General features: G+C 40.7%; 1 protein-coding gene across 1 annotated transcript in view; it reads left to right on the forward strand.

The window, feature by feature from the left end:
- The window catches only part of LOC139218478 (WD repeat-containing protein 7), a 95,531-nt gene that overhangs the window by 66,648 nt on the left and 5,556 nt on the right, over positions 1-23,327 (forward strand). Inside the window, exons 23-28 of the mRNA XM_070850049.1 lie at positions 398-625; positions 7,563-7,749; positions 15,210-15,327; positions 15,574-15,723; positions 15,879-15,961; positions 16,924-17,023. Coding sequence (XP_070706150.1) covers positions 398-625; positions 7,563-7,749; positions 15,210-15,327; positions 15,574-15,723; positions 15,879-15,961; positions 16,924-17,023 — 866 coding nt within the window. The remainder of the gene's footprint in view (positions 1-397; positions 626-7,562; positions 7,750-15,209; positions 15,328-15,573; positions 15,724-15,878; positions 15,962-16,923; positions 17,024-23,327) is intronic.

Genomic DNA, 23,327 nt, shown 5'->3' on the forward strand with positions numbered 1-23,327 from the left:
GGGTCTCAAAATGTTGAACACGAAATGTCTTTGATACTAGTATTTAGGTCTTAAGTTCAAGATTATTTGGTCAAACTAAAGTCATTTCACCTCACTTCACTATAAAATGCATAAGAATGTTTAATCATTAAGCCTGAAAGTTCCTTTTTACTTTACAGTAGGGAGACAAAATAATTCTCAAGGTGCGCTTACTAGCTTTTTCCAGAGCATTCATCACCTCTCTTCATCAGTCTTCATCAGTGAATGGAGTTTGATTAGTTGACATGGATTTGTAATTGTCACTTAAAGTACGGAGCTTCTCATCTAACGACCAGGATAGAGACAGCTAAATGAATGGGAACCACCACCAGACACTTGTTCATGTTCATTTGTCTCACTTGTCTTGTCTCTCTGTTAGGCTGTCTGTCCAACCTTCCTCCAAATGCCAAGAAGATCTCCAACTCATACGAGGAGCGCCGGAAGCAGGCCACCGCCATCGTACTGCTGGGGGTCATTGGGGCTGAGTTTGGTGCCGAGATTGAACCTCCAAAGGGGTCTGCGCGGGCTCGAGCTGGCGGACAGGCGCCTGAGGGCTTTGGACTGACAAGTGGAGGGTCGTCCAACTACTCATTGGCCAGACACACATGTAAGTACAATGACAGCACACTGATTGATTTTAACCGAGTCGGACCAGAGCTCAAGATATCTGCATTTACAATCTGTGTGATAAATCAAGATACTATAACTCCAAAATTCCTTTTAAGATGACCACAGATGTCATGGGGCTGTTTTTTTTTTTTTTTTTTATCATAGAATGGCCTGATTCGCATTACATACTGAAAAAAAAAAAAAGATTTCTTTGTTTATTCTTGCATAAGATTTTTAGATTTGGAGTTTGACCAAATGAAAAATCATTTGGATTGAAATGAATTTTATGATGCAGGATAATTATTTAGTTTTTATTCTTATTATACAAGAATGCACTGGTGAGAGGGCATTGTTTTCACATTAAATATGTTCCCTCTTAGGTGATTGTGAACCAGCAGCTTTATTGTCAATGCTACTATGACAAATGCTAACAAATTCTGTGTGAGTTTATATTGTACCATTCTGAGGTGGACATGTGGGGAAGCCTCCCAGCGTGCACCAGTGCAGCGTTTTAATTCAGTGAATCAATTCAATTTATTTGTATAGCCCAATATCACAACAGAGTGTCTCACAGTGCTTTACAAAGTTCACTGAAATAAACAAGTGTAAGCGAACAAACAATCTAATAAAGAGTCCAGCAGTCGATGAGGCCAGTGGATCAGTCCGGTGGATCAGTCAGGTGTGTTTCTGCATTGTTAATGATGGTGTTGGGGCTGTTCCTGTGTTGCTTATCATGCAGCTAGCTTTGCTGCAGTTTAGAAGGGCTGATGATAGAAATGACACTGATGCCATCAAAATTAGTTTCTTTGTTTGTCTTCATTTTTCTATAACCTTGTTTCAACCTTTTTTTTTTCTCTTTGTCTGGCTGTGTGTCCAGACATACTGAAACCATCTTGCCCACCTTTTGGTTTCTAACCACTTCTAACTGCTTTTGAAAGGTCTCCTCTCTCCAAACAGTAAGCCCAGACATCTTGCTTTGTCTTTAGCCGCAGTAGTGGTGTGACTTACAGTCCATCAATTTGGTCCAGGTTTCTCTGAGCATTAGTTGGCTTTGAGTAAAATAGCTCGGCAAGTTTGGGATAGATTTCCATAAAATTTGGTACAGGAATTCACAGCCCCCGAAAAAGATTTGTAATAAGTTGGGTGATGCCTGACACCTTGACCAACCTTGTCCAGTCGAACATGCTGATGTTAGCATTTAGCTCAAAGCATCGCTGAGTCTACAGCCTCACAGAGCTGCTAACATGGCTACAACTGTTGGTTGTCCGTGTCCACACAAATGCAGTTGTAAGATTGATCTGACTATTGTTGTGTTTGTTGCAGTCGTGTTGTTTGCCTTGTTGTGATGTGATGTCACATCTGCTCAACCAATCACAATTGACAGCCTCTCTCCTTCGGAGAGATAGTGAAAAGTTCAGAGGTTCCTGTTTTGGTTCACAATCATGGTTTTTCCAAACTCAGAACTACACAACTGGTAAAGTAGAAACTTCAGTCTTGGATTAGAGGTGAGAAGAGAGATGTGATTGATTTTCACCCACCGAGCTTGACACCTTAAGGAGCTTGGCACTGACTCTCCCACGCACTCGCATACACACTGAAATACACACATACACACTGAGCCCAGCCTGTGCCACGCTGTGCCTGCAGCGTTGGACCTTGGTGGGCATCAAACCTGCACTAAGCAGAGCTTCTCTTCCATCCTGCTGCTCCTGAGCTCTGATTGGCTGCCTCAAGGGGAGTGGGATCGGCCGCCCAGAGACAGGGCCTGCACTGGCACTGATAGGCTGTGGAGCGTGATGCTGCTTAGTTGGACCTGTACACAGCGGTCAGCTCACCTGTGTGGACTCACCAGACAGACAGACAGACAGACAGACAGACAGACAGACACCATGCCATCAGATGAAATCAACTCAAGATTCAATTGATCCCCTTGAGTAGGGCTCTACCCTTTTAAAATCTTTCTCTGACCCCTCAGGCTGGCTTCCATTTGGACATTGTGATACTTTATGATACTTTACTCAACTGAATAAACCAAACTTCTCGATGTCATCAATTTTTGATGACTTTATATTGTGTTGAAAACACACTTTATTGGTTCATTCATTCACACCGACCTCCTTGTCAGTAGGATTTTGAGGCTATTAATTCCTTAATTCCTGACCAGCAGCATTTAAATGACACAGCATTCACACGACGAGGACAGTCTCTACTAACTGAACTGTGGACGTTGCTCCTTTCAACACTCACCCTTACTACACAGATTGCTCTGTGTAGTAAGGGTTACCTAACCCCATAGTGATTGAACCCCTTAAAACATGTTATTACTTCATAAAAAGCTCAAGCAGACTATTACAGATGACTGTAAAAGCAGAAGGTGGAAGACATTTCAGTGTTTTTTCCTCCGTTCTGCTCTCAATGTTATGCAGCTTTCATTCCTGCCTCTCCCTCTGTTTTACCCTCATCTTCTTTTCACTCTTTTTCAAGCTCTTATCGAGTCTGTTGTTTTTCTCCATCCTTCCACTCTCCATCTCCCCCTTCTCTCTGTTATGAAATTGAAAGATGGATCGGTGGTGTTGGCACACAGCACTGTGTGTGATGAATGAGATCTGTCCACCCAGAGAGAGGGAGGGTACAGTAGTCTATACAGCAGAGAATAGATTGATGTTTAGATTGATGTTTTCATATGGCGAGGGGGGAAATGTAGGGAAGATGGAGGGGGAGATTGAGCTTAAGGAAGAAGGAAGGAGGGAGCAAAGGAGGGAAGGAAGGAAGCAGGAAGGAGGGATGTTATTGGACAGGATAAAAGACACAAACTGCACATCAGTGTACCATCTCTGGACAATGATGCTTATAGTAAATGTCACAATACTTGAATCCTTTCTGAGGCCCATCCACTGTGAACATTGGCATTTTAAAACATTCATGAGAGCAGATTGGAAATTGAGTTTTTTTTAATAAAATTCAACAGAGACAAATGGTTGATGGTCTGCTGTGGATCACACCCAACAAATTTATCCATTTTTTTAATCTGTTTTTTAACAGTAATGCAATAAATCAAAATATGTGTTATCTACATCATGTCTACTCAATCAGCCATGCTTTTGACAGTATGTGACGTGAACCTCAGAGGGTTTCACCAAGTATCTTTCTGTCTGCCTGTGTTTATGCACATTGTCAGTTTGTACTTCAAAGTGTCTGAGTGGAAATGCCAGAACTTCAAAAAAAAAATCACAAAAATGTCCTTATGATTGGCTGACGTGGAAAAGTTAATGATTATTAATGATTATAAAATATTTAAACATGGTAATATTTCCCCCAGCTTAATCTTGAGCCTACCATTAATAAGCAGAATAGGTTTTTGATAATTAGTAACTTCTAGAATAGTTTGGTATTAGCTGCATAGCTTATCTACAGCCTGTACCTGCCTGTTTGAGATCTACTGTAGCTGTGGATCTAATCGCTAACATGCTTGTTAGCCAGAAACATGCTTGTGCTAGACAGTAAAATAACCAGCATGCTGTCTGCTTTGTTTGTGGATCGTTAGCCAGGTATTACTCACGTACGCAATGGTTGGTGTCTTATTATGTTCTAATTATAACTTTATCATAGAGATATTCTCTTTCTCACTTAAAATGGCCCTTCGTTTTTTTTTTTCTTTCTTTCTCTGTAGCCAGTCTGATCCAGTCCAACATTGATTTACCTTTACTTCTCATTTAAGCTCAGAGTGGAAGAAAGAGAGGAAATGGAGGAAAGAGAGTAGAAAGCCCGTTAGTGGTCGACTCGGACTGGTAAACTTTAGACGTCAACAATCTGTCACTATTTCACACTCTCTACTCCAATCCCTCCTTTATTCCCCCCTCCTTCTTTTCTTCCTTCCTCTCTCCTCTTCCTCCTCCTCCTGCTCTAATCACCCTCTCTGTGTTAATGTGACACGTTTACTTCTCTAACTAACAGCTCATTACGGCTGGCTGATGTTTTGTCAATAGCTGTATTGGTCCATTTGGGTCCAGGCCTGTCTTTAAACAAAGATGTCCGCTGTGAGAAACGGACCCGAGTTTCAGACCTCTCTCACTTCCTGCTCACTGACTACAGGGGAGGGGCTGTAAATCTGAATCTCAATCCGGCCAATTACAGCACTAATTGTTAACGGCCATCTTTAATTGTTCAAGGGGAAAAAAATATATATAGATGCTTTTAAGTGCAAATGTGGCTGTAAGATTAAACCTCCATCCAGTTCACACACGTCACACACACCTGCCCACCCACAGTCACTGTCACTGCTCACAGCGTTGAACTTTGACCTGATGACCTCTGAGGCCCGTCCTGTATTGGGGGTTGGGTGCAGGGTCCGTCGGTTCAGTGTGAAGAGCACGTACACATGTATTAACATTGTCAGGGATTTGAATTTGACTGGTGACCTTTTGCCCCGGGACCATTAAATCATACTGCCCTCTACCTCCCCCATCCTCCCACACAGTCACCTACATAGTTTATTAATAGATTATCAGTTTATTTGAAACTAATGTTAAGTAGGTTTCCTATCAGCAGGAAAATTACATTTGCAGATGCCTGTTAGTATATTTTATACAACACTGACTACAAGAATCTGGTGTTGTTCTTTGTTTGTTCTTTGTGAGTCCATTTCTCAGTACTTTCTGAGTCACCTACCCTGTTTTTGGCTCTCATCACCAAACCCATTGGTTCTTAGTGAAAACAGAAACCTATTTTCAGGTTTTGAAATATTCCCCCCTTTCGCAGTGGGTAACTTTATATGAAGTTGTAATTTAAAACAGAAAATACAAAAATGAAAGCTGATATAACACTGAACAATATCACAAAAAGTAATGTAACAAGGAACTGTTTTAATTATTTGTGAAAGCAACAGGAACTACATATACTGCTTTGAGGAAATGAGAAACAGCAGAAAAGAAAAGTTACTACTGGGAATCAGATCTCTGGTGGACTGCTGCGCTAAACATGCTCTCTGTCATTGTTACACATAGACACATTTACTGCCGTAAAAGGGTCAACCTGCCAAAAAGCTAAAAGAACTCATGTTACAGAATATCTCTGATCACTGGGTATTCAATAATAAACAGAATAAAACTGGTGTATGTGTGAAGAGAATTTGGTGGGAAAAGCACAACAGTATAACTGAGTGTCATTGATTTCTGCTGGGGGTGTTGATGATTTGTAATAATCGCTATGTGGAGGTCAAAGTTCACTCAACCCCACATCACTGCTGATATTTATAGTCCACTATTCGTATGTTTATTGATGTATGTAACAAAAACACAATTGATTTCAGCTCTTACTGGTGTTTGCTCACATCATGTTGATCACCAGCTGAGGATCAGAGTTCAGCACCCGAACACACAAACAGCACACCTATTCTGCATGTTTGGCACTTTGTCTCTTTACATAACACGAGTGCTAACAACGTTAGCGCCGACGTCCCTCTCTTACATTCTGTGCCGCCCATAACAACGCAGCACAGCGATGCTAACACAGTTAGCCCTTTATCTGTCGCTGCCTGTATATATTATAGCAGTCGTACCCAGCAAAGCTTACATGGTTAGCCTCTAGCTATATCTTTCATAGCCCCATCCATAGGCTGTGTGTGTGTAGATATAAACCAATAAAGAAGGGGATTTGCCATTTAAGGAAGGCTGATGATGAAATGCCAGGAGATCCAGATGATGAGATTAGCTGTGTGTGTCTGGAGACTGGAGGACCTTTAGAGCCACCACAAGATAATAAATGCTTAAAGTAAATGATATGTTTTATATTATATGTTTCCTCATTTTATGACTGTTTAGCATTTACATTTCAGGTGAAAATTCAATGAACCATATTGATCTCTAAGTGGACAGTAGAAGAAGAAAAGAGCCCTCCTGGTGCTAATGTACAGTCTCTTTGTGCTACAGCAATAAAGCATTTGGCATATTTACAACCTCTCAGTTGCACTGCAGAATGTTCTGCATGTACATCACTGGCTTTGAACAAATAAATGAATGACCAGTTGATTTATGATAGCTGGATGTAAAAGGAATTAATAGAGCCACAGGAGCAACACAAGATGCAAAGAAAGATTATTTCCAAACATTTCACAAATGTCTTGATTTTCCTCCGACTTATCACTTTATGAAGACACTGCTAAAAGCTTTGGATCTCAGGCTTCAGTGGGTGAGACAGGCAGAGAGAGACAGACAGACAGAAACCCAGGGGGTAGGAAGGGATGCGTATGTGTGTGTATGTCTTTGGGGGAGGGGGTGTTATTGAGGGATGGGGATATTTTCTGGAGTCTTAATGGTCAGTCTGTCCCCACAGAGACTGGCTCAAATGTCAGGTCAGCTATGAAGTGACCTCCATCCCGCTCACTGTCTTTATCCTCACAGTGTGTGTGTGTGAGTGTGTGTGTGTGTGTGTGTGTGTGTGTTGAATCATTTTTACCCAATAGGATAGGATTTATCATTTTTTGATTATTTCCTTTGTTTCGTTGTTTATAGGAAGATATGATTTCTTTATGGAAATTCCTTTGTTGCTGCAGTGGGCGGGGCTCTGACTCTCTACAGTGACACTGAAGTCATTGGGAGCTGATATAGTTATGGGTCTTTAACCATAATCAGTTTAAATGCTCAGGTTGATATTCATTAATGTTGAATGTGCAATGTCCCCTATAGTTTAAGAGGCCTCATATAAGGATCCAACAAGCTTGACTTTATCTGAATTGTCGTTTTGTCCACATATCATTCACTTCTGCTACAACATGGGTGACAGAAACTTTGAAATAAGAGTTGATTTAGTCACATAAGATGGTTTGTTGCATTGTTGGAGGTAACTTCGAGCTCCTGTCATTTCAGACAACCCCCCACCTACATACACACACACACACACACACTTTGCTCTGATTTTACTGTTTCTACTGTTTGCAGGTAAGGCTCTGACCTTCCTGCTGCTGCAGCCCCCCAGCCCCAAGCTGCCTCCTCACAGCACCATCCGCCGCACTGCCATCGATCTGATTGGCCGAGGCTTCACCGTCTGGGAGCCGTACATGGACGTGTCAGCGGTGCTTATGGGACTGCTGGAGCTTTGCGCTGATGCTGAGAAGCAGTTGGCCAAGTGAGTCCACGAAGCGCACACACACTAAATCAAATCTTGCTATTACTGATAAAAAAAAAAGTTAGTTTGAAATAAACTCTGTGATAAACTGTGCATAAATATATATAGAAAACGGTAAGAGGACCTAAGGAAATAGGTTAGAAATCAGGCTTTTGCAGATGGAAGTAAGCAAGCTGTAGCATCTTGCTCTTTTATTTTTACTTTCCTACCCGAGAGATCCAGAGACCTGCTAAATGTTGAAATAAAATCATAGAATATAATCGAAGCAATACTTCTACTAAATGTAGATGTGACAAAATTGAGAAAAAGACTTGTGAGCTGACTTCAGACTGGATTGACAAGGTTTCAGTTTCTTTTCAGGAACTGACTGGCAGATTCATTGTTTGTTTGTCTGTTTGACGGCTCAGTCGTCCCTCTCAGATTCCAGAGTACAGACAACAGCCTGCTTATAGATACGAACACACACACAGACACACACTCAGGCATTATAGAGCCGACACACTGAGTTATGGAAGCCAGGCTGTAATCTGATTGCAGAACATTATAGTGATGTAACGATGTCTGCGTTGCTCTGACATGTCAGTCGTCTGTCTGTGTGCATGTGTGTTTGTCTGTATGTATGAGATATCATGTTGTTTTTTCTTTTTTGTTTGCCCCACTAAGCAGTGCTTAAAAATGTCCATGCATGAAACAAGTGGTCAGACTGTCATGCATTGTCCTGCTCCTCAGAGGATGAAGCCTTTACACATATAACAATCAATTCACCTTCTTCCAACTGAGTTTACATGCTGGCAGAGAGTCCAGGGCACTGCCTTTGTTGGTATAAGCCAGTTGGCAGGTCAGTCCAGTGTGGACATGACTCTTATCATGGCCTACCTACTGCCCAATGCACTGGTAACCTAAACCTTTTGACACCTTGAAAAATAATACGCTAAAGTTAGACACTTTACTCCCCAAGTCCCCAAGTCACAGTGATTTCTCTCCTTAGACTGTTGCATTGAAAAGCTTTTTTGAGGCACTGTAACTGTAACTGTGACTACTAATCCAGTTTGGCTTTCTGAGATAAGCCAGTCAGAAGTTGGTGTTGATTACAGATGATGACAGCAGCAGAGTCCACTTTGCTTCCTGGACCATCAACATTACAACCAGCAGGGAGCAGGTCAAAGGCTCTGGCTGCCTCCATACAGTCATAGTGAGGATGTGGTTATTAATGATATTAGTGTTTACTGCAGTATTTTGTACGAGTGAAGGTCAGAGGTCTGTCTGTGTGTGTCTGTGTGTGTCTGTGTGTGTGTTTGGTGGGGGGGTCCACCTCCCTGCTGAAATCTAGCTGGCCAACATAAGTTGATCCCATTAAGGCTGAAACTCGAGCTGGGTCAGTCTGGGTAAATGAGTATAGATATGTCTGCTGCCACTGTGTGTGTGTGTGTGTGTGTGTGTGTGTGTGTGTGTGTGTGTGTGTGTGTGTGTGTGTGTGTGTGTGTGTGTGTGTGTGTGTGTGTGTGTGTGTGTGTGTGTGTGTGTGTGTGTGTGTGTGTGTGTGTGGGGTTGTGTGTGTGTGTGTGTGTGTGTGCGCTTGCATGTAGAAGAGAAAACAAATCAATTAAATTTTGGTGGAATACAGTTTTAGTAGAATTAACTTGAACCAACAGAAATAAAAATTCTTACACAAAATGGTAAACATCAGCAGCAGACCTTAACAGTGTAATATTTCTGTTTTAAACAATAAAGATGGATTTTCTATTCATCACCCTTCACAGTCCTGCCGTAAATACTTCAACTATTGCTACTACTGATAATAATGGCAATAATGTTAAAAGAAATGTTAAGTGCACTAATAGTGCTGAGTTATGCTCTTTATTTGGAAGATGCCAAAATTAAAACAGGACATAACTGAAGTCACATACAGACACGAGAAGTTTAATAAGGTGTTTAGACAGGATGCAAAGCTAATTGTAAATGTGCCTCAAATGGTAAATGGACTGCATTTGTATGCATTTGTATGGTCTAGCACATTCACATTCACCCATTCACACACCGTTCATACACTGATTGGAGGTTGCCAGGATGCCATCAGGAGGAAGGAGGATTCACTCACACACTAACATAATCAGTGGTCCTTCTTGATCATTGCCTCATTGGTTCGTTGGTCTGTAGAATCCCCAACCCAATCACTTCCTTTTATGCCGTCTTCCAAAACACACTGTTAATCAGACAATGTATTTCTTCACACACACACACACACACACACACACACACACACACACACACACACACACACAGAGTTTTTAACCATGTATAATTGATTATGTGGTGTCTAACAGGGTGTGTTGTTGCCTCCAGGTGTTGTTGAAGTAAACAGCACAAGAGCTGATCAATGAGATGCAATAGTCATATCAGTATATTATAATACAGAGAGAGAACACATTAATACACACACGCACACACACTGGTTATTACTTCACTGGAGAAAGCGCAGGCGAGAGGAAGAGAGTGTGAATGTGTAAGTGTAAGAGCTAAATACATGGCTGGCTGAAAGGGAACGCACACACTCACACAGATCCAATTTTAGGGTGTATTTCCATGCAGCTGACTTGCAGAGAGGCTCTTTGTCCCTGATACACGTAACCAGTCGTCAATACACTCCTTGCAGAGTTGCGTGTGTGCGTGTGTGTGTGTGTGTGTGTGTGTGTGTGTGTCATAATCCCTTTTCAATAGGCACACATATAAAAAAGGTGCTGGTGTTGGAGACTTACATTTAGTTTATCACACATAAGAAATAAACAATTCACCAACCTGCACTGTGTGTGCGTTTGTGTGTGCGGTTATGCGTGTGTGTGTGTCTGTGTGTTTAAACATGGCACAAGTCTGAATTGAATGCCATCATGTTACCATAAGGACTGTAATAAATAATAACTTAATTATCATCTCTTATGCACAGAAAAATCAGTTTAAAAAAAAAAGACACCAGTTCAGTAAACCACAGAAGACAGTGAATGAGCTGTTTTAAGTTCCAGAGGATCTTCCTCTAATCTTTGAGCAGTTGATAGGGTTTTTTTTTTTCTCATCGCAGTGCCGGGAAGGTGTGGTTAATAAAAAAACACAGATTCTAATTCTAATTCAAAATGTGGATGAGTGAAAACACGACTCATGTTTGTTTTTATTACATTTTTTTGTTCCATGGACATTAAATAAACAAGGCACCACATGTAAGCAAGAAAATTGCGAAATTGTTGAAAAAGACCTCTGAAACTTTCACAACTTCTGAATTCTATCAGTAAACCAGAAGTGTAGCCTCAGATGTCCCTCAGTGGACTGAGATTGGGATTTAAAGGCCTCATGCAGACCTGTCAATGTTACCCAGCTGGTCAGAGTGCCATTTGTTTGTTGTCGCCACCGCAGAGATAAATGCATGTTTTAATGTGTGTGTGCGTATGTGTGACGTTACAAAATATAGTATGTATCTTACATGTAGGGATAAGTACATCTCTTAACATTATCTTTTTGTCTGTATGTGTTTTGATTGCATTTATCATGCAGAGGTAAATCAATGTTTCTGTAAATCTGTGTGTGTGTCATGCAGAGATAAGTACATGTTGTTGTCACCATGGATGTGGACTCATGAGCACAGCAGGATGTTTCAACACAGGAAAGCTACAGATAGACCAAAACGCATAAATATCAGTCAGTATTGAAAATATGGAGGATGTCTGTGAGCTCTCAATCAGCCGTTAAATTAGTCAGTAAAACAGTTGTTTAATTAGTCAACTGGCTGCTGTTTCAGTGTCCCAGCCAGCAAACCATCTAGTCAGTAAATTACAGAGAACCAGTCCGCCATTAAACCTGTAAGCTCACAAAATCACCCACTAAAACAGTCAGTCAGTGGGTTAATAAATGGCCCATATAGTAAGTAAATTTTTATTTCATTCTTAAACCACCCAGTGACTAGTCAGTCAGCAAGCGATCTGATTACCCAACTATCCTAGATAAAACAGACAGTAAGCCAGGACTTAACCAGCTAGCACAATCGGTAAATAAATCAATGCGTAAAACAAGTCGGCTATCAAGTGTGTAGTCAGTAACTCCATGAGGGTACTAGTCAGCAGATAAACCTCCCAACACACCAGCCAGTAAGTAAGTTAACCAATTACACAGCATACCAGTCAGTAAGTCTCTAATAAAATCGGTAAGCCAGTCATCCTGCATTTGTCAGTGTGTCAGTCAATCATATGGATACCCAGTCAGCAACACAGTCTGAAACCAGTCAGCCAACATCTACTGTTAAATCAGTTAGTCAATAAGTGATCCAGTCATTAAGCCCATTCTAAGGTCAGTTGCCGGTTTATAGCAGACAACACTCGCTGGTCTGTGACAGTTGGAGTGGCTGTTCTTTCTCTAAACGGCCACAAGAGGCAACGTTGAGCCAACGTTGAGAACAAACTTCGACAAGTGACGAGGGTTTATGTTTATCGGAAGTGTTTTCTACCAGTAGAAAGAAAATCAGGCCTGACGGATGAGAACTACGGGCTTGGGTTAGAAAATGCACATCTGGTCAACTTCCCTAGCTCTGCTAAAGAGCAGCACTCAGACTGTGAGACAGTCCCAGATGGGGCTAGACGTGGTGCTTTTGTCCAGAATGGATATTTATGCATTTAGACGTTCTTTGAAACTTGTAGCTACCTCAATGAAAGGAGAGTCAGAGACCGAAAACAGAAAGGAAAGAAGAACAAGGAAGAGAAAGTAAGAGATAGAAAGAAGTGGTTCATCGTTCAAGTTAATGGGACTACACTGCAGACCTGAGCCTCTGCTAGAGGGGCTACAGTAGTCTGCAACTCATGGAGCAAAGCAGTCAGTAAGTCAGTCATACACACACAGTCTTGGTTTCTTGCAGCAGCAATTCTCATCATGTGACTAAGGTTATTCACCCCTACCTCACACACAAAAATCAATACTTCCAATCCTCACTCTGTGTGTGTGTGACTCAGTATTGACTAGATAATGTCAGCGTGATACTGGCTGTGAATGCAGTCATGTTGCCAGGTTCACACACGTTCAACCCTTTGTGCTTGTGTATTTCTTGTCGGCTCCACATACTGTAATAATCTCAGTTCAATAATTTCAGTCTAAACTTCGTTTAGTTGTATATAATGTTATATATGTAATTTAATTTATTTTTCATTGTTTGGCTTTTAGTTTTCATTTTGGTTCCATTTTACTTTTCTTCGCTTTTAGGTGTTTTTAGCACAGTTTAGCAGCACAAAAAATCCAGAGTGCACTTAAAGCAGCAGTAATTAATATTTTTAGAAAAAGAATGGCAATTTATAGAAAATTAATTGATGAAAATTATTGAATCAGTCATTAATTTAAAAAAATTCTTCTTGGATTTGGAGTTTTTTGTCTTTTCCACATAGTGAACACTGAACACTGAATCTCTTTGGGCTGTGGGACTGTTGGTCAGACACTGAACAGTTTGAAGGCATCATGCTGGACTCAACATACTGTGCCATTTATAGATCAGTAATCAATATACCTGTAATAGAGTTTATATAAACACTCAGGTAGTACACCTGTATAGTTTAATGCAATCCAATAAAACTAAGAGTCTTCTTTTATGGTGCCTGCAACGTTCAGCTGTCATATTTTAACATTTGGGTCATAATTAGTCGTGGTTTTCTACTGAATTGTATAATATTGAGAGGATATTCTGACCCCTTCGCGCATATAAACAGGAAGAACAAAAAATTAAAAACACCTCTCATAATGTAGTCCAGTCCAGCATCGTCTTTAACTATGACCTCAATAATAAACATGTACTTAAAGTGTGGGTGTGGGTGTGTGTGTTCTCCTGCCACTGTGATAATAATCCAGATTATTTCATTACATGTTCTAAATGTTGGTTATTAACCTCAGTGGTTCTCAGTACAATTAGCTCCATGTTCCCCTGCTGCCTTATATCAACATCGTGACTGTTTCCAATTACAGCCAGCCCTCTAAATGAAATTAAACATTTCAATATTGCTGATATATTGCCAATATATTACCAGTATTAATTACAGGTTCTGTGGCTCTGATCTGTAATCAGAGGAGATGAATTGTGCAGCTTGGCCATCCGTCCATCCTTCACCCCCCCCACACACACCCCCACCCCCCCTCCCCAGAGTCATTTCTTAACAAGGTGGCCTCTCTTGCCCCCTCTCTCTTTTCTCTTTCTGTCTCTCTCTCTCTCTCACACACACACACACACACACACACTCAGAGGGGAGTGTGGCCAGCTGTTAGGGTGTGTGTGTCTAATTCCTGTTGCATTGTGGGAGTCCATTATGCCGTCGTCTGGTGAATGGCTCGCATTGACTCGGCCTTGACATTATAAGCTGCGCGCTAATCTCTTCACTCCATATATTAGTAGGGCTCGATCGCTCTGCCGCTTTTCTTAGTTTTATCTCGTTTTCTTCCTCTCTATAAACATTTTTAAATGTCTCGCTTCCACTTCATATCATTTATAAAATCTGTCTTTAGAGGATAAAGCCTCTGTTTTTTTCTTATTGTCCACAAATTTCACAAAAACACCAAAAACCAACAATGCATGTAACTACCAACAAGTATTCTGTGTGCAGCCTGATAGATCTTATTCCTCTGTGCCATAGAGCTCCGTACAGAAACTATTAAAAACACATCAGTAAACCACACTGTCACACATGCTCCTTCTTGGACACACACTGTAGTTTATTTTGACTCAGTCCCACGTTCACTCTCATGCTGCCTCAAATACTCATTGGAGCACCAAATGTGGAGTAATCCGCTTCTGAGAATAGTCTCCAACAAATGTACTATTTACCAAAAGTGTGGATTGATTCAGTCAGGTTGTACAAGGAAAATGGCAATTTGATTGTTCAGACAAGCAGGCAGACAACAAATGACACCACTAAATGTCACATCCAGATGTAAAATCTCTGGGGGCAACATGCAAAATTCAGCTCAGAAATTACGCCAAGGTGGACTTTTGCACATGTGAAAGCATCGTCATTATTTCTGCAAATGTATTGTTAAATTTCCATTTTTACATTTACCCTTAGAATTTTTTAACGGGTGCGTAATGGCTTATTCAGGACTTGAAACACAATGTTTAGGACTTGACTTGGGACTTCCCAGACCAGACATGAAAGTCATGTGTGACTTGCAAAACAATGACTTTGTCCTACCTCTACTTTTTATTGTTTGTTTTAGGACATTACTAAGCCCTTTTAGAAATGTATCTGTGTCTGTATTTTAGAAATTAATCTGTGAGCTGTTTTTAAAGAGTTATGTCTTCAGTAGGAGCCATTGATCATGACATCAGTATTTTTGATATTAGATATAAATGCATAATAAGCATTTGAATTGTGCTGTTTTTTTAAGATACCTGTGTGGCATTGAATTGAACTTCTAACACTTTCTCTCTCTCTCTCTCTCTCTCTACATAGTGTTACCATGGGCTTGCCCCTCAACCCACCAGCAGATTCAGCTCGCTCAGCTCGCCACGCCCTCTCACTTATCGCTACTGCACGGCCACCAGCCTTCATCACCACCATTGCAAGAGAGGTGACACAGAAATGTTCAGACACCTTCACAAACATCCAAACAGCAGCTCCACCGAGTCATCAGCCCCCACATGTTTTTACATATTACTGGTTGCTCAAATTTGAGTTTTTAAATTCACTCTCTGAAAACACATACATCCAATTGAAGAACTCCTAATGTAATGGTGTGGAGGGTTCTCCTTGTCGTGTCTTTGTTATACTCTTTCTCCAGTAATAATACCTGTGTATGTGTTTTTTTGCTGTCCAGGTTCATCGCTACAACGCAGCTCAGGCGAACTCTCAGTCACAGCAGAACGTTCACACCACCACTCTGGCCAGAGCCAAGACTGAGATCCTGCGAGTGATCGACATCCTCATAGAGAAGATGCCTGGTGACGTTGTGGATCTGCTGGTTGAGGTACACTTGTATATTTTGTTTTGTAGAAACTGCTGCAAACATCTCTGGATGTGGAAATGGAATTTGTTTTTGTTTTTCATCTCCTCCTTCTCTCTCTGTCTCCTCCTCCCCCATCTCCCACATCATCTCCTCCTTCACCATCTCCTTTTCCTCAGGTGATGGATATCATCATGTACTGTATTGAAGGTTCTCTGGTGAAGAAGAAAGGACTGCAAGAGTGTTTCCCTGCTATTTGCAAGTAAGTGTGTGTGTATAGATGTGTTAATAAGCCCCCACCTGTTTCCTTATTGGGTCGTGGGGGCAAATTAGGGAGTAGTTATGTAAAGTTGATACCCAGGTGTGCTGAGGTCAGAGGTCAACTCACAGATGTAGATATCAGCTTCAGGGCACAAATCAGTAAATATATTCATGTTTTTTGTGTTTGTGTCTCAGCAACTGTGTTTGTTTCAGGGTGTCACATTAAAATGTGAAAAAACCCAAGAACACAGTTGGTCATTTCATGTTTACACTATATAATGTTTTTTAGAAATCCTGAACAACCTGCTGCTTGTCTGCCAGACACTATTGTACTAGATGTCAGCAGCTACTAGATGCCAACAAAAAATCAGTAAAAGATTGAAACTCCTGTGTTTCCTCTCCCATCTATGTGTTCTGATTAATGCATAAATAAGTGAACAACTTGAACCATCTGTTGGTTTCCACGATGTGGAATATAACCCGTAGTTCTGCACATTTTCACACCCGGCTAGTCTGATGAGTCGAACAAAACCATGATTTCAAAGTACTTGTCGTGCCAGTGTTTGACTGAACCTAGTTTCCAGCTTGCTTATGACAGTGATCACTTCAGCATAGCCAACTAGACACGTTGTTCTTTTTTTGAAAGAACATTTCTCCATTTCCATGCAATGTGCAATTTTCCAACCCATTCAAAATCTGTATGTGTTAAAAATGACCTTTCCTTGTAAGAATTTAGAATGTTTTCAGAAGATTTTCAGAGTTGGTTTATTTCTACATAATCATATTTTTTACCCACTACAACTTAGCAGACATACTGTAGTACAGTTCTCTCTCATAGTTTTATGGTTTAGATTTTTGCCCCAATTGTAACACACCATGATTGTCTCTTGAAATTTTGAAATGCCCCAGATGAGGCCCAGTTGAGTGTTAATGTGTTAACATGTCTGTTGTCCATTTGATCAGGTTCTACATGGTTGGTTACTGTGACCGTAGTCATCGCATTGCCGTTGGAGCTCGTCAGGGTTCAGTGGCTCTCTATGATGTTCGGACTGGAAAATGCCAGGTACATTAAAACTCTACACCACCAATCATTTCCATCTATCTATCCATTCATGGAACCTGCACAGGTGAGTCCTCCTGCCCACCAATCATCTCCACCCTTCCTTTTAACATCCATCCATCCATCCATGTTTTAGTCTTTCAGTAAATCAACAAACTTCCATGATTTGATTCATCTGTCTAAATCACATTATATCTGGGCAGTTGTTCCTTAACTACCTTTGAATGTTTCTGTCCAACCAAGAAAAGGACATGTTGCCTAATGATGAAAAAGTAGAGGGAGAGATGAGAGGAAACAGGGGGAGAACAGTAACAAGGGGGTGTTAATAAGAGGAAAGGAGAGGTGAGGAGAAAAGAAAGAGGGAAGCAGGAGATGTATTTTGCTTTAACTTGTTTTTTTTCTCTTTCAGTAATTGATTAATGGTGAAGCAATGATTTTGTTAATCATGTTCTTGCCTTTTGCACACATTTAGGTTTGATCAAGTGTGAGATTGTGTAGTGTGTGTGTTTGTGTGTGTAACTTGCCTTTGTGTTTGTGTGTATTTCTGCATGAGTCTGTGTGTTGGTAATTTGCTGTGTATTGATTTGCAGTAACCTGAGCAGTCTAGTCTGGTTGAGGGGGTCATTTATATCTGATAACAGCACTGGCCTCTGTTCACCCGACATTTTGTTTGATTGGGTGTGTGAGTGTGTAGGTGTTTATGTTGGTGTGAATGGTGTAAAGACAGGAGAAGCATTTCCTTTGTGTGTTATTTGCAGTAATTAACATTTAATAGATAATGGCTTTGTGGGAACAGAAAGCGTGTTTGTGTGTTTGTGCACTGGAAACATTTCAAGTGCTTAATTAAAATTAGTTCAAACTGACATCTTCATTGTTAGGGCTGGGTATCTTTTAGGTTTGATTCATTTGGGTTCCCATTGATTCTGGTTCTTATTGGGACTCACTGAATCATGCCTCCAAGTCTTGACCAATTATTTCATTAAGAAAAAACAAGAAAAAGCTAAATTTTTAGCTGATTTTACTGCCTTAGAATTTTGTCACCATTCCTGTCAGGTTATACAGGCACCTGCATTTCCATAGTAAATGGACTGCACTTGAATAGCACCTTCCTGGTCTTTTTGACCACTCAGAGTGCTTTAACACTACATTCACTCATTCATACACTGATGGGAGTGTAACCTTTCACACACATTCACACAGGTTCAGTGGTTCAGTGTCACTTCTGCATGTCGAAGTGTCCAAGGAGCCTTTACTGTCAATAATTAATGATGCAAAAAACATCTTGCTGTGGAACTATTTCAAATCATATTTGTTGTTGACACCCAATCCTTTTCAAGCCAAGAGTTTGTAATTTTAACAGCATCAGCTCCCTCTTAGACTTGAAACTCTGCACTGTCCTGAGAACAGCTGCTAACAATTAGTCTGCATGACAGTTGAAAAGTATTCCAGTTAATTTAATTTTTACAATCAGTTTACAATGTGGAAGTTGTGAAACCACTTTGGGACTTTTGGATAAATTACAAAATAACATCTGGGCCAGTTTAAAGCACTCTGTTCTTTATATGAAGACTCTGCCTTAGTCAGTAGGCACTTTTATTTCCACTAAATTACATATTATACTGTACGTAAGATCATGTATTACTGATTATGTCTTAAGGGGTGTTATCAGCTCTCGATTCAAAGTCGAACATATGGACTTAGGCACAAAATGTGAAAATGAATGGACTGATTTGTTTGGATGAGGAAAGTGATACAAAAGGCATAGTGGAGGAGGTGGGAAAGGTGGGAAGGAAGGAAGGAAAGAAGAGTATAAGGAGAGGAAGAAGGAGATGATAGTCAGAGTTTTTGTTCGTAATCCGTGTGTGTGTGTGTGTGTGTGTGTGTGTGTGTGTGTGTGTGTGTGTGTGTGTGTGTGTGTGTGTGTGTGTGTGTGTGTGTGTGTGTGTGTGTGTGTGTGTGTGTGTGTGTGTGTGTGTGTGTCCAACCGTAGCTGGCTAGTCCCTGCATGACCATCTGCCACAGCTTTGATCAGCCTCCGTGAACAGCCCTTTGTCAGCTGCATCATTCTGTGTGTGTGTGTGTGTGTGTGCGTGTGTGTGTCCAGCTGCTGGCTCTGCTTCTTTAACAGACTCTACTGAGTCTACTAATTGAACACAAAGAAACAATCTGACTGATCTTCCCCTCTGTTTTGCGTCTGTTTCTTTCTTTAACCACGGGAACCAGAGAAAAGGCTCTGTAGCTAAAGGTGGAGCTCTGCCTCAGATTTGGCACTTCCCATTGTACATCCCAGTCGAACCCAACCAGTGTAGCTAACCATAAGCTGAAGAATCACATATGTTGAAGATGGATATATACTTGATGCAAGAGGTTAACTGCAGCTCACCGCCACAACACAGATGGCTTTGCTGGTTGTGTGTTAGTAAGAGTCTGAGGCAACTACAGCATCACTAACTTGGAGGATACATAAACGGCCAATGAAGTTACATTTTTGAGAAGGTGCATGTCGGCTATGGTGGTTACACACACAGCTATGCAGGGGACCCTTTACATGCCCTCTTGGCATTGTTAGAACAGTGGTGTAAACTTCTGATGATTTGTATTTAAAATCTGAAGGTTTTAGCTAAGGTAAGACCTTTGTGCTGTATACAGTATGTGAAACAAGCAAACTTGTTGAGCCACAGATTAGTAATGTACCCAAATGTGATGCAAAAAATCTGCAATATTTACACACACACTAACAAATGTTACATAGCATATCATCTAGACACTTGAAGGCTCAGCAACTAAAGACCACTGTGGATTATAGTTTTATGCTTGGCTGCGAAGTCCATTTTACACTGTTCGTATTGCAGCTGCACCGATTAGAAAAGTCTAATGGTAATTATCACAGATGATACAATTCATTTCACTTTGATTTGGCCAAAAAGTAAGGCAATTTCTACATCTCCTTCTTCATGTGACAGTCAGACCTAAATTCACTTGAGTATGCTTGAATATGCTGTAGAGTTCTACAGTGTGCAGCTGCTATGTTAGATATAAGCAGGAGGTATCAAGAGTGAGTTGTAAATTAAATATATGAACTTTCTTATGTACATGAACTTAAGTTTCTTTTTTCCCCAACATTACTGCTGGAGTCCATGACAGTGATGAGCAGACACCTCTGCCGGGTCCCTCGTTCATTCTGTACACAAGAGTTTACTGACAGCCTCTCTTAGTGTTTCAGTCTAACAAATGAACAACTCTGTTAAATGGCACGATCATATAAGCACAAGCAAAACAGCCGTGACAAACGTATGGCTACCTTTAGCTCATAGCAGCTGCTCACTGTTAGCTCGCTAAACGACAGTCTGTCATGGTTAGCTGTGGCTCTGTCTCATTCTTCAGCTCAGTGACTGTGAGCATTTATTGATTGTTGTTAGGCTTTTATGAGAATTTCGAACCAATAGAAGAAAAGGTTCTTTTAGAATGAGTAGCAGACCCTGCCTTTAATCATAATTAACTTAACAACTAATGCTAATTCATTTGCTTAGATTATATTTAACATTGTATCACATTGTTTAACCTTTTTATTTGTTTAAGGTTGTAATAACCTAGGTCACGCCTTCCCCCTTTCTTTCTTCATCATCTTCTTTATGAGACAGGAACAGCTCATGTGCTGCTTCAGCTTTATTTAAGTGAAGTGACTGTCTTACTGACTTAATTGGGCAAAACCTATTTAGCATGAGGACACACACACACACGCACGCACACACACACACACACACACACACACACACACAAGTTCTGGAATGAAGCGTCTGTACACTTACTGCACCTTTGTTTGTCAGTTTGTCAGCCCCAGACTTCAGTGCACGCTGCCAGGATCTAATCCAGCCTCTGCCCTTGTGACCGAAGCCTCTTAATGCAGCTCAGTGTACAAACACATTCATAGGAAGTGCTTGAATATGTAAAGTCTGGTTTGTAGGTTTTACACCAAATTTTTATTATAACACTCCCTTATGGTGGAGGCAGGAACATCTTTCTATTGGTTAACATAATTCTCATTCGAAGAGGAGGTGGGGTTTAAGTCTTTGTCATAGTGGATGGAAATGAGATGATGCCTTTTATAACACACACACACACACACACACATGCTCACACACGTACAGTGGAGTCCCCAGGCGTCAGGTGTATTGAAGTACAGAGTGCTGTAAATGGTTTCAGTGTGCTTCACTGCTCCCTGATAGGCTGATTGATTCGGTAGGCAGTCCACCGTGACTCACAGACACACAGGCACTGATCAAAATATATGAAAACATCAATATTTGATGAACATTAAACAGCACTACTCTGCATCCTCTGTCTTGCTTTTTTTCCTCTGAAAACACATGTTTAGAGAGAGAGAAACATCCAGTCAAATGCAGTAATTCATGTTTCTGTCAGGTGTAAAATTGGTCTTATTTCAAACTGAGTGGAGTTGTGGCACAGTCCACAGCCTGGAATGTGCCACCAGAATACTTTTGTACATTTTTTTTATTTTTATAGTCGTTCGTACATTTAAGAAAGCTATAACAAATTAATCTAATTAAATTAGCGTTTAATGATTCATTAATAAACTCTTTATGTTTCTAATCGATAATTGTATTTCCTCATCGTCTTTAAATTATGAATTAATAATTGCATTTCTAAATTCAATGGAATAAATCCTTTAAAAACGACTGCCTATCATATTCCACCTCGCAGTTCATTTGTGCGTAAGCAGGGTGCCACCTAAAAATGAGAAAAATAGGAGTTCTGATTGGCCACAGAGCAATCTAATCCTCAACTTGTTGAACAAGCCACCAAAAATAATTCAGCAAGGAAGAATACACTGCTAACGTGTAAGTGCCACTTCCAGTGCAGCTCAGGTGGTAGTTCAGGTTAGTTGATACCCAGCAATGAAACCCCAAATTGATCAATTGCAATCAACATCTGCCAGATGAATGTTATGAATTTAGATTTGAAGAGAGCACTTGAAGTTGAGTTATCTAGATCTTAAAATTAGACACTGGTGTCATGTTGAATTCTCATAGTTTTAAATATTCTTTGGTTTGAGCTGATGAATGTTTGGAGACAGACTGTGCACAGTCTGTTGGCCTTTTGGTTATTTTGCCTTCAACGACAGCAGTGATGAGAAATTTGATTTGGGAGAGGAAAGAGTGACAGAGGTGAAACATGTAAGAGGGTCAAAAACCGGGATGATAAAGAGATGAGAGAGGGAGGAAAGAAAGACAGGTATACAGGGATGAAGGCTGGAAAGAAATCAAAATAATTCAGCTTTTTTCTCAGCCGACACTGCTGGAATCTAATGGGATTTCCCCTAAAAGGAGGAGGGAGAGAAGGAATTAAAAAGATGAGACTTTCATTTCATTGCATTATTTTTTTTTTCTGCTTTAATTGCCACAGACGGGTTATTATTTCATGGTCTGGGTGGCTGAGGCGACACGTCTTAATCTCATCTGGAGGTGAGAGTTTGTACTCCCAGTTGCAGGCAGAGGCGGGTTGGGGATTTCTAGGAGGGCGTTTATTGTGTTACACGCCCTGCATCTGGTGGGACAGTTTATTGCGTTACACACTGTGCAGCGTCGCTTTATTTTGTCCCTTGAGTTCTGGAGGCGATGGCAGCATCTGTTGGACCAGAAGTTGGCCCTCATCTGATGGAATTATCCCATCCAAAGCAAACACTTACTGTCAAGGAAAATCTGGGCAACAAAACGAGTTTTTCTGAGACGCCTCAATGAAATTTCAACAAGGGCCAAAATTTGTTCTTCATCTCATCTTTATCACAGAATTTATTGAAGTCTGGGCTCGAGCTGCTGCTGCTGCTGCTACTGCTGCAGTATGGATTCATCAACAAAGGGAATCTTGTGGAGAACTCAAGTTTTGCTCTCGTTTTAACTTCCGAGAATGATGAGCGATGTAGAGTGGCCTGAGATACAGTTATGGGTTGTTTTGATTTTTGTTAATAAAAGCGTTTGTTGCGGTGGAGTGGCTATTTGTGGCAGCCTCTTTCTCATCTTGAAAAGGGTCTTAAGAGCTTCAATAACACTGCTTTACACTTCATAAATTGATGAAATTGTGATACAGGCTTGGGCCATACAAAGTCCTCATTTAAACACCTGTCAATAACAAGCCACCAGAGCAAGACATGGGAACCTTGTTAGATTCTAACATTCAGAGATATATTCCAGACAGGAAGGAAGGGAATATAAAGGAAACCAGAGGAAATCAGTTTGCATTCAGCAAAATGAAAAACACAGGAATAGTTCAAGTGGCTTGGAGTGTTAGT

The sequence above is a fragment of the Pempheris klunzingeri genome, chromosome 19 (assembly GCF_042242105.1).
Source record: "Pempheris klunzingeri isolate RE-2024b chromosome 19, fPemKlu1.hap1, whole genome shotgun sequence".
Lineage (NCBI taxonomy): Eukaryota > Metazoa > Chordata > Actinopteri > Acropomatiformes > Pempheridae > Pempheris > Pempheris klunzingeri.